The sequence below is a fragment of the Mastigoproctus giganteus genome, chromosome 2 (genome assembly GCF_048544385.1).
Source record: "Mastigoproctus giganteus isolate SK-2022 chromosome 2, ASM4854438v1, whole genome shotgun sequence".
NCBI lineage: Eukaryota > Metazoa > Arthropoda > Arachnida > Uropygi > Thelyphonidae > Mastigoproctus > Mastigoproctus giganteus.
Window position 1 is genome coordinate 142,695,499 of NC_143576.1, and position 15,773 is coordinate 142,711,271.

Below are 15,773 nucleotides of genomic sequence, written 5' to 3' on the forward strand. Positions count from 1 at the left end.
AACAACAGCCCATGGTAGGGCAGATTTGCTATTTTTACAGAATGAACAGCTGTTTAGAAGAGGAATGCCAGGAGTGAAAGAGAAAATCAAGTTTTTTAGATGCAGAGGATGCAATATTTGTGATATGCTCATACCAAGAGAGATTACAAGTCATGGTAATCTCCAATAGAGATATTTGATCCTGTCTAGAAATCAGAGCTTCATCGAAGTTAAGCACAGAAGCAGAATAATTCTTTTTGCTAGATATAAGACAAGACTGAGTTTTAGAAGGATTGAAATCAACTAAGTTACCTCTGCCCCCACTGGTGAATTACTTGGAGATCAGCACTTAAGGTATTGGATATCTGAGAAGTTGAAGCTGTTTGTGCACAGCAAAGGTTTCTCAAACTGGAAGGTGGAATGCAACATGCTAACATCAGCAAATATGATAGTATTTTCAGTCAATGGAAGTAGGTCATTAACATACAAGAGGAAAAGAGTGGGAGAAAGAACTGAACCATGAGGATAACCTGCATTAGTGGAGAAGTTAGAAGACAGAGTGGCATCTACCATCCATCACCCACATAAGCAGTCAGAAAGAAAACTGGATACCCGATTACAAAAAACAGTTGGCAAACCATAAGGTGGAAGCTTATTTAAAGACCTTTATGTCAAACACAATCAAAAGACTTTGAAATATCAATAGCAACTACTTGAATTTCACCAAACATTTCCATTGAATTTGTCCATAGAATTGTAACTTAAGCTACTATATCACCAAGAGAGATTGAAATGGATTCCGTTTGTGGATCGACACTGATGTATCCATACTAATTTTTTTTTTTTTTTTGATAATTTGTTTTGGAGGATGTGATCATACCCACAGTATATCCAAAACCACAGTATATCCAAAACCACAGTATAACGAGGAGCATTATATGGAGGTTGCACTATATTTTTATATATTATTAGTTAATCGATTAGTAATTAACTGGTAACAAAATAATTGTTTATTGACTTTTTGCTTCTTTTAATCATAGAAAAAGAAAAAATTCAATTAATTTAAGAAATAAAAATTTAACATGCCTGAAATGTAATGCACTGCATACATTAACTAATTTATTTTTTCTTACACTGTGGCTGACTTAATAGCTCTTGAGTGAGAAATATCCTATGGATACTTCAGTGTTTTATTTAAGAAATGGGAAAACCACAGAATACATAAAATTTACAGATACAGCACACTGATGCCTTGTGGCATTAGCACCAATACTTATAAAAATAACAGTAATCCCCAAACATGAGAACATTCCAGGGGTAGAGTTATTATTTGTATAGAGTTAGCAGCTGTTAGAAGAAAGGTAATTCCAAAAGTGACAGAAAAGAATTTTTTTTACAAGGCAGAATAAGCAATAATTGTGAAATTCCTGTACTAAGATGGATTATCTTCAATAAAAATCTGTGGTCTTGTCTAGAAATCTGAATGTTACTCAAGAGGAGTATGGGAGGGAAGGGGGTAATCAAGCCAGCCCAAGTGGTAAGCTAAGCAACCTAGGCATTCTCAGAAGGAATATCCAGGGGAGGCCTGTCATTATATTTCATGCTAGATGACAGTAATGCTACTTTGATTTGTGGGTTTTCCACTGATTTGCCTCCCTTCTCTGGTCAGTAATGGCCTGGCATATTGCTCCAAGAAGCACCAGGCAAAAACTTAAATTAATTTTACTAGAAAATTGAGAGAGAGAGTCTTTTATTTTGTTCTTCCTCTATTGTTCTCCCAACTCCACTAACCACCTGGAACTCTTTGACTTCCTCTCTTTGAAACTTGACTTTCTCCAGTCCAATGTTTCTAACAGTGACGTAATTTTCCTTGGTGATTTTAATGCTCAACTCCAGCTGGCTTCCATTTTTATTACATTAAGTATTATTATATTAAGTATTTTGTATTAATTTTATTGAGAGAATGTTTTCTGGTCCCTCCCCGCATGATTCCTAATCCCCTTCTAATGTGTACCATTGCAGTAACATAATCATAGTTATGTTATTACTCTCCCTCTGAACATTTTCTACTTTAAAATGATGCAATGTCTCCTTCTGTTTTGTCTCAACATGGTTAATTGGTACTGTAGCCTGCCTAATTTGTTTGTTCTTTAAATGTGACTGAGCCTTGTGTACATTTATGTAATTGTGTTTTATTTCTATAATGTATGCTTCTCTGGCCTTGCACCATCTAGGGCATATAAGTTTGAAGTACCCTATGCACCTCCTCTTATAATAAACTGACATTTATTTTATTTATTTATTTATTATTTCAATCCAGGTAATATTTTTCCTAAATTGTATACAGGGTGATTCAGGAAGAATAGTAAATATTTTGGGAAGTTATAGTATCAATTATTCTGAGTAAAAAAGTTCATATCAACATGTATCCAATTCTCAATGGATACAGAGATACAGCTGTTTGAAACTGGCATGCACAAAGCCATTATGAGAGGTATTAAAGAACGATAAATTACTTATTGAATGACACAAAACACAAATAATTGACAAATTTTTTATGGGTTCACAATAATTGTTCGAAAATACCACCGCCAACCTCAATGCACTTTGCAACTCTTGTGGTAATATGACGTGTTGTTCTTCTGAGGTCGTCTTGGCATTCCTTTATGAGGACAGCAGTATCCAAAATGCAAGCGAGCAAATCATATCTTGTATTCATCTTTTCTTTGTATACTGCACTTTTCAGCCATCCCCACAAACAAAAATCTAACGGAGTGAGGTCTGGAGATCTTGGTAGCCAATGAACGAGACCACCGCGGCCAATGCATTGTTCAGGGAAAGTTCGATTTAGATATTGTATCACCAGACAGGTATAACGTGCAAGAGCTCCGTCATGCTGAAAGTACATACCAATCCTTGTAGCCAAGGGAACATCCTCCAATAGTAGTGAAAGTTCGTTTTGCAGAAATTCTAGGTAAATGAGCCCTGTAAAACGATTCTGTAACACAACAGGCCCAATCAACTGATTGTCGATGATACCATACCACACATTTACAGAGAAGTGATGTTGAAAATTTGTTTCTACAGTGGCATGTGGATTTTCATCTGACCATCTATGAGAGTTATAGGTATTGTTGATAACATGATGGATGAAAGTAGTTTCATCACTGAACAGTATTAATGGAATTAATCAGCGATTAGCATTTACCCACCGACAAATTTCCAATCGCTGGCCATCGTCTGCTGGTTGAAGGTGTTGCACCCGCTGTATGTGAAATGGATACAAGCCGTGCTCGTGTAATGTTCGCCATACTCTAGCTTGTTGAACACCAATATGCATAGAAATTTTTCGTGTGCTAATAATAGAACTACATTCTACCCACTGAAGAATGTGTTCTATTTCATCCAAATTTTGTTTATTTGCATGTTCAGAAGAACATATTTAAGTACTAAAATTCATTGCAAGCTGTCAAAAGTATTTTGAAAGTAACATTCTTCCAGTAACAGTCCTGCTTTCATAAAGAAAAGTTAGTTAATGTATGAAGTACATTACATTACAATCAGTACACAACAACAAACATAATATCCAGCACTTCAGTTACAATAAATGTTATATATGTATAGTTATGTGATATGTATGCAAAAAAATAAATAAACATTTCTGGATTTCTGTTGGTCCAATCTTAATAAAATTTAGAAAGACTCAACAAAATCATTCTAAAAGAGTTAGATACAAAATTTCATGAAAGCCCATCCACGAGGGGCCCAGTTATTACATATGGATCAATGGACAAAGAAATAATAATTGCCAGATTTCTACTCATTCAATTTTAATGAACTTTTGTGTGGCTTAACAAATCTTACTAAAAGAGCCAAATGTAAAATTTTATGACAATCCATCCACTAGGAATTGAGTTATTACAGACAGATGGGTGGACATGAAGACAATAGGCACTATATATATACACACACTGCTCTACCGTTAATACACGGACACCTGCCATTAGACAAAAAAAAAAAAAAAAAAAAAAAGAGCTTTTATTGTGTCATTTAATATTTTTTGCTGAAACCTTTTGCTTTTACGGTGGCCTTCAATCTTTGCAGCATACTCTCAACTGACTTTTTATAAATGTCAGGTGATATGTTCCTCCACTAAGCCTTTAATGCAGCCACCAGTTCAGCTTTGTTCTTTGGGCGATCTCAAAGTGCAAGTACCCAACGATCCAATTCATCCCAAAGATGCTCAATAGAGTTCAGAGCAGGACTCTGGGGTGGCCAATCCAATTTTTCCGCACCAATGTCCTCAAATTACTCCGTTACGACCTGAGCAGTATGGCATGGCACGTTGCCTTGCTGAGATAAGTTTGGGCCATTCCCGAAGTATTGCCATAACGTTGGAAGTGCATAATTTTCCAGGATGTCCTAGTATTGTACGGCATTCATGGTTTTGTCGATAATGACTAATGGGCCCAAGCCAAAATATGAAAAGTAGCCCTCATACGATGACACTGCCTCCACCAAACTTCATTGTTAGGAGGATACAATCAGGATGGAACTGTTCCCCTGGCATTCACCACACCCAGGAATGACCATCAGACTGGTAAAGTGAAAACCTAAAATCGTCTGTCCATAGGACTGTTTTCCACTGCTCTACAGTCCAGGATTCGTGCTCCTTACACCATGTTAATCGGCATCTAGCATTTGTTGAGGTGATCAATGGCTTGTGAACAGCTGCATTATCATTGTAATCCATAACATGGAGTGTCCTTCATATTGTACTTTTTTTTTTTTTTTTTTGGTAGTTGTTGGCGCATAGGCTTCTGTGGCCATAATGCACCTCCCAAGGTTTTTGCAGTACTTTGATCCATGCCCGAGGCGGGAATTGAACCCGCGACCTTTGGGTTGCCAGGCAGGCAGGCACTTTACCCACCCGGCTAGCCTGGTCGGCCATATTGTACTAGTGCTGACATTAGTCCCAGTACTCTCACAGAGGGTTTGTGTGATTTGAGACAATGGCAAATTACGATTTGCATGCACAATTCTTTACAGAATTCTCTTGTCCTGTTCTTTTAGTTTTCAGGGTTTACCAGTCCATTTTTGGCAGATTCAGTCCCATTCCTCTTTCATTTGCATATGATGTCACTAACCATTGACCAAGGGATCCCCAGAGTGGCTGCAATGTCTTGTACAGAATGCTTGCTTATGTAGCATCCTACTATCATTCCACGTCGGAAGTCTGTTAATTCTGTTGAACGTGTCATCTTGCATGCCCACTTTTGCAATTGTTTGTTCGAAGTCCAGTGTGCATATTTATAGCAGGTTCTGTGTGTGTTCTATGTGTTGCATGCATAGGACCTGTTTCCCCATCCATGGAGAGTGTCCCAGATATTAATGGTAGGGCAGTGTTTATATGCACTTAAAAATCAATTCTAAAAGTATCATCCACCATTTTACATGAGACCAGTACTTCGGGCAGTAGATTCCTTTTTTATAAGAAATAAGACAGTGCTTCATTTGGGAGGATTAAAAGCAACTAAGTTTTCTTGCTCCCACTGCAGAATTACTTAGGGATCAGCATCAAAAGTATAGGAAGAAAGGAGCAAGTGAAAGAACGAAATAGTGGAAGAACTCCAGGATTAGCTGAGTGAGAAGAGAAGGAGCCATACGTCTTCACACATAGTCAGAGACAAAACTGGCTACAGAAATTCAAATGTTGAAAGGGAGACCACAAGCAAGGCAGAAGCTTGCTTAGAACCATCTGTGTCAAATTAAACTGAAAGACTTAAAAATGTCAAGAGCAACTACTTGAGTTTTTCAATTTTTTTAGCAATAGCTTATAATTGCAGTACTCACATCTTAATCAGTAAAATTAAGAAAGTCGATTCATATAAGGTGAAAAGTGTTCACCTTATATGAACCTGATATGAAGTTTTCACCTTCCTTAATTTTATGGATTATGAGGCGAGTACTGCAATTATAAGTTCTTGCTAAAAGAATTAATGAAAACTTAAAGTACTTTAAGCCTTCACTAAACTAATATAATTACTTAAATATGTTTAAACTGATGTTTTTATCCTCTCGAACATAAGTATCAACATATTTAATTACTACAATTCATTGAAAGTTGTCAAACCTATTTTGAAATTAATACCCTGCCACAAAAGTCCTGCTTTTACTGGCAGGATGAAATTCCAAATAGCACCACATGGACTCTGTCCACAGATGAGTAACACAAGCTAAGCTATCAACAGTGGATTGGCACTGGTGGAATCCACATTGGCAATCATTAATTACTACTATAAAAAAATTTGATGAAGGACTATAAGAGAATGAAAAAGATTGAGAAGACTGGAGCTAATAAACCATCTGATTACAGCTTCTGGATTAATAAAAAACTTAAAATTCAGTCAAATATACAGTATCACATTGTTCTGTGTTTCATAAAGTTATTCTTTGCACTATTACAAAATAATTAATTATATTCTTTTTTTAATTTTAAATGCATCTTTTTTTTCATTACTGTATTTTGTAAATATGAATCATTTCCTGTGTAAAGAGTTCTGGGAATAGGTGAAATGAAATGTGATATGTGGAATGAACAATATGATGGATGACCATGTAAAAGTTAGAAAGAGAATTATGAATAAGCCAATACTTTACTTTCAGGAATAATGAGTTACATATAACAAACATTTGAACTGCTTGAAACTATAAAGCATGCAAAACCATATCCTTACAATTGAGATCTGTTATTGACATCATGTTATCACCTACTTCAAGGTATGTGATAACAAGATTTAACTGGCTTACTATATGCAGTATTATCTAGCATATTATAATTATTCTATTCTATAACTTCTGTTCATGCTATTATGGGTTATCTCCTATTGTATACAATCACATATTATTTTACCTTTGTATGTTTTCATGCAAATTAATTTCTTTGATTTTCATATTAGATGCTAATTAGACAGATTAAAAAAATTTAATTTTTAAATCCACCTGAAGCTAAATAAATAAATAGTCTTGCCTCTTTTTCTTGCATCTCTATTTCTCTTTGATTACATACATAATTAAACTCTTCTATATCTTTTTCAGGTCTTTTAAGTAATGGGTAGTTGTGAATTATTAATCCAGAAACTAACGCCTATAAATAAATAAATAAAGTGCTCATTAAGCACACAGAAAAATATATAAAAATAAGAATAAAATTCAGTATCTTGACATTATGAAATTTCTTATATTATTATTATTAGCCATATGGTACAAGGAAGCCTGAAGCTTAGGCTGCACCAGGCAAAAAAAAAAAATTTCCGAGTTACCCTGAGAGAGAGAGAGTCAAAGGAAATCACCAAGAAACAGAAGAATGATGATATCCAGCTCAGGACCCTGGGTGTGCCAAGCCCATACTCACCAGATGTGAGCCCCTGGGGTTTCTATATTTAACATATAGAAAATTTACACAGCATATAATACATCAAGGGTTGGCAATCTGTGGCACTAATGCCAAAGACAGAAGCAGAAACTACCCAAAATTACATCACAAAATGATTTCATTTTGTGGTGTAATTATGGTTGGATAATTACAGATTGCAAACCCAATACATTAAATGTAGAGATGCCATAGTAATCCTCAGAGGATTCTGCCTAAAAGACTCAACTGGCAACTATTTTACAACAAACTGAATAGGAAATTTTTAAACTTATCTTGTGAAATATCAAATTCACAAGATATCCATTAAAGAGAGAAAAAAAATTCAAAACACTGAGCAACTAGTGGAAACACTCAATCCTTAGTCAGTTTCATAATAGCAAGCTGACAAAAACATGAATTTTGAGCAAAAATAATATGTCTATAATACTATAGGATTGCAGGAAGATATTTCAATGTAGTAGTTTAAATCAAATAAATCTGTTTTGTTGTTTTGATCCCAATATCGAAAATAATGTGCAGTAAAGAAAGCACTCAATTTTCGATCGTAGGATCATTCTGTTCCTACTGAAGACTGATGCCAAGTATCAGTGCTAAGGCTTCGGCTTATATCAAACTCAGAGACAAATACTGTCATGTATTTGTCTCTGAGTTTGGGGTTGAATTTGAAAGTGTCTGCAATTCTGCCCAGACAAGATAGGAGGGAGTATATGATGAGAGCCCTGTCGATCAATTCGGCCCTGGAAAGATTGTGAAAGGCTCAAGGGGTAGAATTTTTTTCAGCATGGTCTGTACTTGTTAACAGGAGAGACTGCTTCTACAGGGATGGGATACACTTAAATAGAAAGGGTGCAAGAATGTTTACTGATGCTATCGAGGCAGTGTTAGGTGGGTCGGAAAACTGCTAGATTGGGGGGGATACAAGGACTAATAGATTAACAGTAGCCACTGGCAAAGGTGAAAGTGATTCTTGCACTGCTTCTATTGGAATGAGCCGCAGCCTGGAAAATAAGATGCAGGATATTTCAGAGACTGCTGGGAATCATTAGGGTACAAATAAACACATGGGTTGTGTTAGGGTAGCTAAGAAAAAGAACAGGTGCATGTATACTTGCGTGTACACCAATGCTAGGAGTTTAGTAAATAAATTTGATGAATTTGAGGTATTGCTCAAAACATCAAAGGCAGATATTATGGGGATTTAAGAGACGAGGGGTCACACAGATATAAGGAATGCAGAAATTTATGTATTTCTTAACTAATAGTTATGCTATTAGTTAAGAAATACATAAAATCCAAGGAAGTGAAGCCAGTCGACATTGCTGGACAGTGCAGTGTCGAGTCAGTTTGGTGTGACATAAGCATTGGGAGATCAAAATTGAGAGTAGGAGTATGCTAGGCCTAATGACTCTGATGAGTATAATAAGAAACTGTACAGGGAAATAGAGTGGGCCAGTAAATCAGAGAGTCTTATAATGGGGGATTTTAATTTCCTAGATATTGACTGGAATTTCGGGGCTGGTCACTCACACACTAGCAAGGCTTTTGTGGATTTATTGGATGATAGTTTTCTATATCAGCATGTTCGGGAGGCAACTAGAGGGAGTAATAGTCTTGATTTGATTATCAGTAGTGATTCTTCATGTATTAAGAATCTGCAGGTAAATGAACCACTAGGTGGCAGTGATCACAGTGTGCTGAAGTGGGATTTACTCAAAGAGGTAACTACCATTAGGGGTAAAGGGAAGGGTTATTGCTTTCATTAAGGCAACTACGATGGACTGAGACAGTATTTAAATTCTATACAGTGGGACCAACTGATGATGTTACCAACAGCAAATTCAAAATGGGAAGCATTCAAAGAACTTATCTTGGAAGCTACTAGGCTTTACATACCAAGTAAGAAATATTGTTCTAGGTTTAGGCCTAAGTGGATGTCAGATGAACTAATGAGACATATGGCAGAGAAGAAAAATGCATGGGATACATACAAATTAAGACGTGACACAGAAGCCTATGATAGATACAAGTTGATCTGTAACCAAGTTACAAAGGAGGTTAGGCAGGCGAAGGCAGATTACGAGAAATCTTTGGTAAGGGATGCAAAGAAAAACAGCAAAGAGTTCTTTACTTATGTAAACTCTAGAAGGAAGGGAATGAATCAGATTGGTCCACTTGATATCGATGGGTCAACTGTTGATGATCCTGCTCAGGTAGCTAACAAACTAAATGAATATTTTGCATCGAGTTTCACACATGAGGAGTTATTCAGCGAGGGGAATGCCGGAGGTGTATTCAACTCTGGCAGTAAGCTAGAGAATCTTGTAATAACTGAGAGTAAAGTGGAGGAGAAATTGTTGAAGATAAATACAAGAAAGGCACCTGGGGTGGATGGGATCTATCCAGTTATATTAAAGGAGGCAGCAAAGGAAATAAGCAAACCCTTAGCCATAATTATGAGAGCCTCCTTGGACTCAGGGGAAGTACCCATGGACTAGAGATGTGCAAATGTGACCCCAATTCACAAAGGAGGATCAAAGGGGCGACACAAGTAATTATAGACCTGTTAGTTTAACTTCTGTTCCAGGAAAATTAATGGAGGCACTGGTTAAAGAAGCACTGCAGGATCATCTAGACAAGACTTCAGTTATAGCTCAGACACAGCATGGTTTTGTTAAGGGGAAGTCTTGCCTGACCAATTTGATTGGATACTATGATACAGTCACAAAAGAACTGGATGCAGGGAATAACTTTGATATTATATACTTGGATCTTAGAAAGGCTTTTGATACTGTTGCACATGGAAGACTGCTGCACAAGTTGGAGCAGTGTGGCATTGGAGGCAAATTGCTGCTATGGATAAAGGGGTGGTTGAGGGGGAGAGGACAGAGAGTGGTAATCAATGGACACTGCTCATCGTGGACTAATGTTATTAGTGGAGTCCCTCAGGGCTCAGTATTGAGTCCATTATTGTTTTCTATATTTATAAATGATATTGATGATGGTATATCAAGCTTAATGTCCAAGTTTGCAGACGATACGACGGTTAGCAGGGTTGTCAAGGACACTACTGACACTATGCTACTGCAACAGGATCTGGAAAGGTTGAGCAGATGGGCTGAGAGGTGGCAAATGAAGTTTAACATTGACAAATGTAAAGTACTACATATGGGAAACAGCAACCCCAGAGCAACGTATCAACTCTGTGGTACTACACTGACAGTGGTAGAGAATGAAAGGGACCTGGGGGTGGTTGTGCAGGCAGACATGAAGTTTTCTGAACAGTGCAGACGGGCTGCAAGAGTAGTTCATGGTGTATTGTCAATGATATATAGGAATTTTTCTAGCAGGGATAAGGAGGTGATTATTCCCTTGTATAAGGCAATGGTCAGGCCACACCTAGAGTACTGTATACAGGTCTGGAGGCCTCATTTCAAGAAGTATGTAGAGATGCTGGAACAAGTACAGAGAAGGGCAACAAGATTAGTGAATGGAACAAAGGGGTGCTCTTACGAAGAAAGGCTTAAGTTTTGCAAATTACAGTGTTTGGAGACTAGGCACCAGCGAGGTGATCTGATAGATGTGTATAAAGCCTTGAATGGTTTGAGCATGCTCAATGCTGATGGGATTCTTCCTCTTGCTCAGAATAATCACCTGAGAGGGCATAAGTTCAAATTGAGGAAGGACAGAAGTAGGATAGACGAGAAAAAATTTGCCTTTAGCCAGTTGGTGGAACAGACTTCCATCCCTTGTCGTGGAAGTTGATATCCTAAATAAGTTTAAGGCTCAGCTGGACAGGTATTTCAAACGAACAGAGGGGTGAAGTGGAAGTGGTTATTTTTTATTTATTTATTTACTTATTTATTTATTTTTTTTTGGCTGATGCTGCATAAGCTTGCTTTCTTGCATCAAATACCTCTACTAATGCTAATGCTAATCTCCAGACACTGTAATTTGCAAAACTCAAGCCTCTTCGTAAGAGGAACCCTTTGTTCCCTTCACTAATCTTGTTGTCCTTCTCTGTACTCGTTCCAGCAGCTCCACATCCTTCTTAAAATGAGACCTCCAGACCTCTATACAGTACTCAAGGTGTGGCCTGACCACTGCCTTATACAAAGAGATAATCAACTCCTTATTCCTGCTAGAAAAATTCCCGTATATCATTGACAAGACACCATGAGCTATTCCTACAGACTGTCTGCAGTTATTCATTATTTAAGAGAAAGTGATTTTTGTGCATTAGAGTATTTTGAAACTTTGTGTTATTGCTGTGTATTGTAGTCACAATACAATATTCATATATCCTTCTCTTTACCATTAACAGTAGTTATATCTTTGAATAAATCTCCAATATACACTATGTTCACTTGAAGATTTACTTGAACCACTTTTACCTGAAGATTCTTAATACTTGATGAATCACTGATGACAATCAGATCAAGAATACTGCTTTCTCTTGTAGCCTCTCTAACATGTTTGTAGATGACTGCAGTCATTTAACAAATCCAGAAATTTTCTACAACTGAGTGGGCTGCCAAGCCACAAGTTCCAGTCAATATCTGGAAAGTGAAAATCCCTTATAATAAGATATTCTGGTCTGATGGTCTACTCTATCTATCTGTATATTTGCTCATAATACTTATCTGTCATTTGGCCTACAACATGCTCCTACATTCATTTTTCTTTAGTAATAATCCACGTATAAACTAGTTATACTTTAGAATCTGTGTGCTTCTTAACCAAATGCATGAGGCAGGGGTGTTCCCCACCCCTGCCTCATGTCATATCTATCCTTTCTGTACAACATTCTGCATTCCCTATATCAGAGTGACATAATGTTTCTGATATTCCTATAATGTTTGCATTTTATGACTTAATACTTGAAATCATCAAATTTATTTACTCCTAGCATTAGTGTATAAGCAAGCATATTCACATCTGTTTGTGCTCTTAGTCACCCTAACACAGCCCATATAATTACCAGTCCCATTCAGACCCCCTTATAATTCTCCTCCAACCCTAATTTCCAAGGGTAGTCTCATCATGTGTGGCATTTGAAAACAGCACTGATTAAATGCTACAGTATTTGAAATAAGATAAGTGCAAAAATATCAAAAATAAATGGCATCCATGAGATAAGAAACATATATTTAGTGGTTACAGATTTGGTATTTCTTTAATTTTCAAAAATTAATTGAGACCTGGATGCATACAATAATAATGAATTGAAGTAATGTTCTTTTAATGATATTTATCAATGCAAAAGGTGCCTCCGTAGCCAGGTGGGCAGGAGCAGCAGTGTGTAGCACACACTTCTTGATTAGACCGGGGTTCGAGCCTGTGACCACCAAATACGGAGGATGCGGAAAGGTCAAGGAATGACCATCGCCGGATGGTCATTCCCTGACATCCCCGGAGCAATATGGCCTTAGTTGCTAATGCTCCTAAAAACCAAATAACAAATAAACAAATCAATGACAAAAATTTTAAAAAAAGTTATTTTTAATTCTATGACAGACATTTCCATCATACCTGTAGCTTATTTTATGATTTTTCTTTATGTGTCTTAAGAAAAAAATAGTTTTTCTTACCTTGAGTGATAATCCTTTAACTTTCATTTTATTCCAACAAGACTTCTTAATTTGTTCAGCTTCTTTTTTCATGCCGGCTATCGAATTTTGTATTTCCTCATTAATCTAAAAAAATTTTAAAACTTCTAATAATAAAGAACCCAAAAATTATAATATTTTACAAATAGGAACTACTGTTTGATCATCAATATATGAATGCTTTGGCAAAATATTTTGAAATTCTTAAATATCAAAAATATGATGATAATGCACAGAGTAAGCACAAGAATTGGTGATTCAAAGACAACAGCACTCCCTAAATCTGACATCAAGACAGTAGTAAAATTGCAGAGCTGTAACAATATATGTTAGTACAACTGGATGGCTGTTTGACACAGTAAGCATATTTGATATAATGATTTTCTCTTTCTGTCATTTTGAGATAAAGGTAAATCATCTGTAGCCATTCACTGTGTGTGTGTGTGTGTGTGTGTGTGTGTGTGTGTGTGTGTGTGTGTGTGTGTGTGTGTGTGTGTGTGTGTGTGTGTGTGTGTGTGTGTGTGTGAGTGAGTGAGTGAGTGAGTGAGAGTGGGTGTGAGTGAGAGTGTGTGTGAGTGATAGTAGATAGCACTCTGGCTTCTAATTTTTCAATCAATGCTGAGACCTTTTAAAAACTTTTTCACAGAATGAAATTCTAAACTATATTTCACTTTTGAGTGTGACAACAAGGACTGCTTTGAACAAACAACTAAAGCTCCTACTCCTTAAATACCTTTTTTCAGTCATTTTACAGTGGTGGTAGTGATGGCGAAGAAAAAGGCATAAGCATATTAAAATATTATCTCCTCATACAGAAACTTAGGCTTTCTCCTTTGCTTTCAGCATTATTTTTCTTTTCTCTGTACAAATTCATAAACCCACTAAACTATGGAATATTGTTCCTGTACCTGAGGAAACACCACCAGAACCTCATTAAAACTTCTTTACTTTATCTGAAAGAGAAAAGTCAGGCTAATTAGTGATCCCTTACTCACAAAATCATCACTGTAGTGTCTAACACACAGATGATCAGTTTCAGTTGTATGCCTTTTCTATGGAAATTTTCATAAGCACTCATAATTTTTTTTTTTGAATTGGCATCTGTAATTCCTATTCTTTCAACTGAATCATTCTCAACATGTACATCAATAAGACAATATTCACTCGTGGTTCAATCCAAACCCATAAAACTACCTTTTCTTTTTCATTTATTTCTCTTAGTTCTCAAGAGAAAGCTTTTCTCCATTATCTATTTCTTGAAAATTAGAACCTACAATTCAATCTTCAAAAATTACAAACTATTATTAAGTCCAATGTCAGAAAATTTCTATACCCTCAACCTATTCACAATACTAGTAAGTCAAGAAAAAATAAATATGTCAGAACTTGCATACTACTTCCAGAGAGCATGATGCTATGCAGGCTATATTTAAAAAAAAAAGACACACTTTACTAGATATGGAGTGGCACTTTTTTGAAGAATGGCCGAAATATTATACACAGAGAAAAAGAATTTCAATGGACTAAATGGCTATATACATGCACAGATTGCTGTATACTGCAGTCTCTCTCTCTCTCTCTCTGTCTCTCTCTCTCTCTCTCTCTCTGAAGACTTTTTTGTCAGTGAAATCAATAAAAATTATTTTTTAATTCACGGTTAAACTATTAAATGATCAAATAATGAAAGCTTCTTTCTTTCTTGACTAGGGTGGTCCACACATGTGGGGAGATAGACAGTCACAAGTCAGAAGAGAGTTGGCTTTGTAATGTATAGAAGTTGCCTAGTTGGTCTGCAGGACTTGCTTATAGAGGCCAGTGGTACTGGTTGTGAGTACTATGGTGCCAATTCTGCTAGCCAGTTGGGAGAGGAGAGGGGGATAGTGATAAATCCACTCCTTCACTGAAAAAAAAAAAAAAAAAACTGAAACTGAAAAAAAGAAAAAAAAAAAAAGAAAAGCTAATCCTTCAGTGTAGTCAAATGAAGGAGGAAGCCACTCCTTCAGTCTAGTCCAGAATCCTGGACTATGACCAATATTCTGAACTGGGCTAGACCGAGAGGGGGTAGTTTTCTAAGATGGAGTAAGTTAAATCACTAACAGCTATGTTGGTTGACCTGGTTCTCGAACACTGCTCCTTAAGCCAGGACCAGTATTTCCAAGGAAGATTCTTTGGGAACTCCAAAAATCTGTAACTTTCAACATTTCATGTTTGAGGTCACCAGAAACATACTTGAGAATAACTCATAAAGTAAAGAGTAAAGACCGTACACTTTTACTCATCAGTAATAAGTTTTACTACTGATGAAAATGCATCATCTTTACTTCAAATCAAATCTGTGATAGTATGGTGGCAAACCACTTGCTTTTCATATGAAAAAATCTAGGTTCATTTTCCTACCAGACTGGAGTAATTTATTCCCATTAGTAATGGAAGGAAAACTTCCATTCCTAAAACAGTCTCCACTTGAAACCCTCTTTTTATGGAGGGGTTTCAAGTGGTGACTGATTTAAATGGTGAGTAAAGGTGTAGGGTTCCCCACCACCAAACCCAGGATTTTTAACTGAAAATAAAGTAAGCTAACCACAAAAGGGCACCAAGTTTAATGGCACTACTTACATTTTTTATTGGCTATACATGCCTTGGTATTTATTCAAAACAACAGCACAAACCTCAAGCTAGAATATTTTCTCTCACAGAGAAAACCTGGTTAACAATTCATTAAATTTGATGCAAGAGAGAAAGAGCTGTGGTTA

At 36.5% G+C, this 15,773-nt stretch overlaps 1 protein-coding gene across 1 annotated transcript in view; it reads right to left on the reverse strand.

The window, feature by feature from the left end:
* Positions 1-15,773, reverse strand: part of LOC150089626 (cilia- and flagella-associated protein 43-like) — a 204,059-nt gene that overhangs the window by 10,109 nt on the left and 178,177 nt on the right. Inside the window, exons 12-13 of the mRNA XM_090390056.1 lie at positions 13,003-13,107; positions 7,010-7,126 (exon numbers count right to left, since the gene is read on the reverse strand). Coding sequence (XP_090246182.1) covers positions 7,010-7,126; positions 13,003-13,107 — 222 coding nt within the window. The remainder of the gene's footprint in view (positions 1-7,009; positions 7,127-13,002; positions 13,108-15,773) is intronic.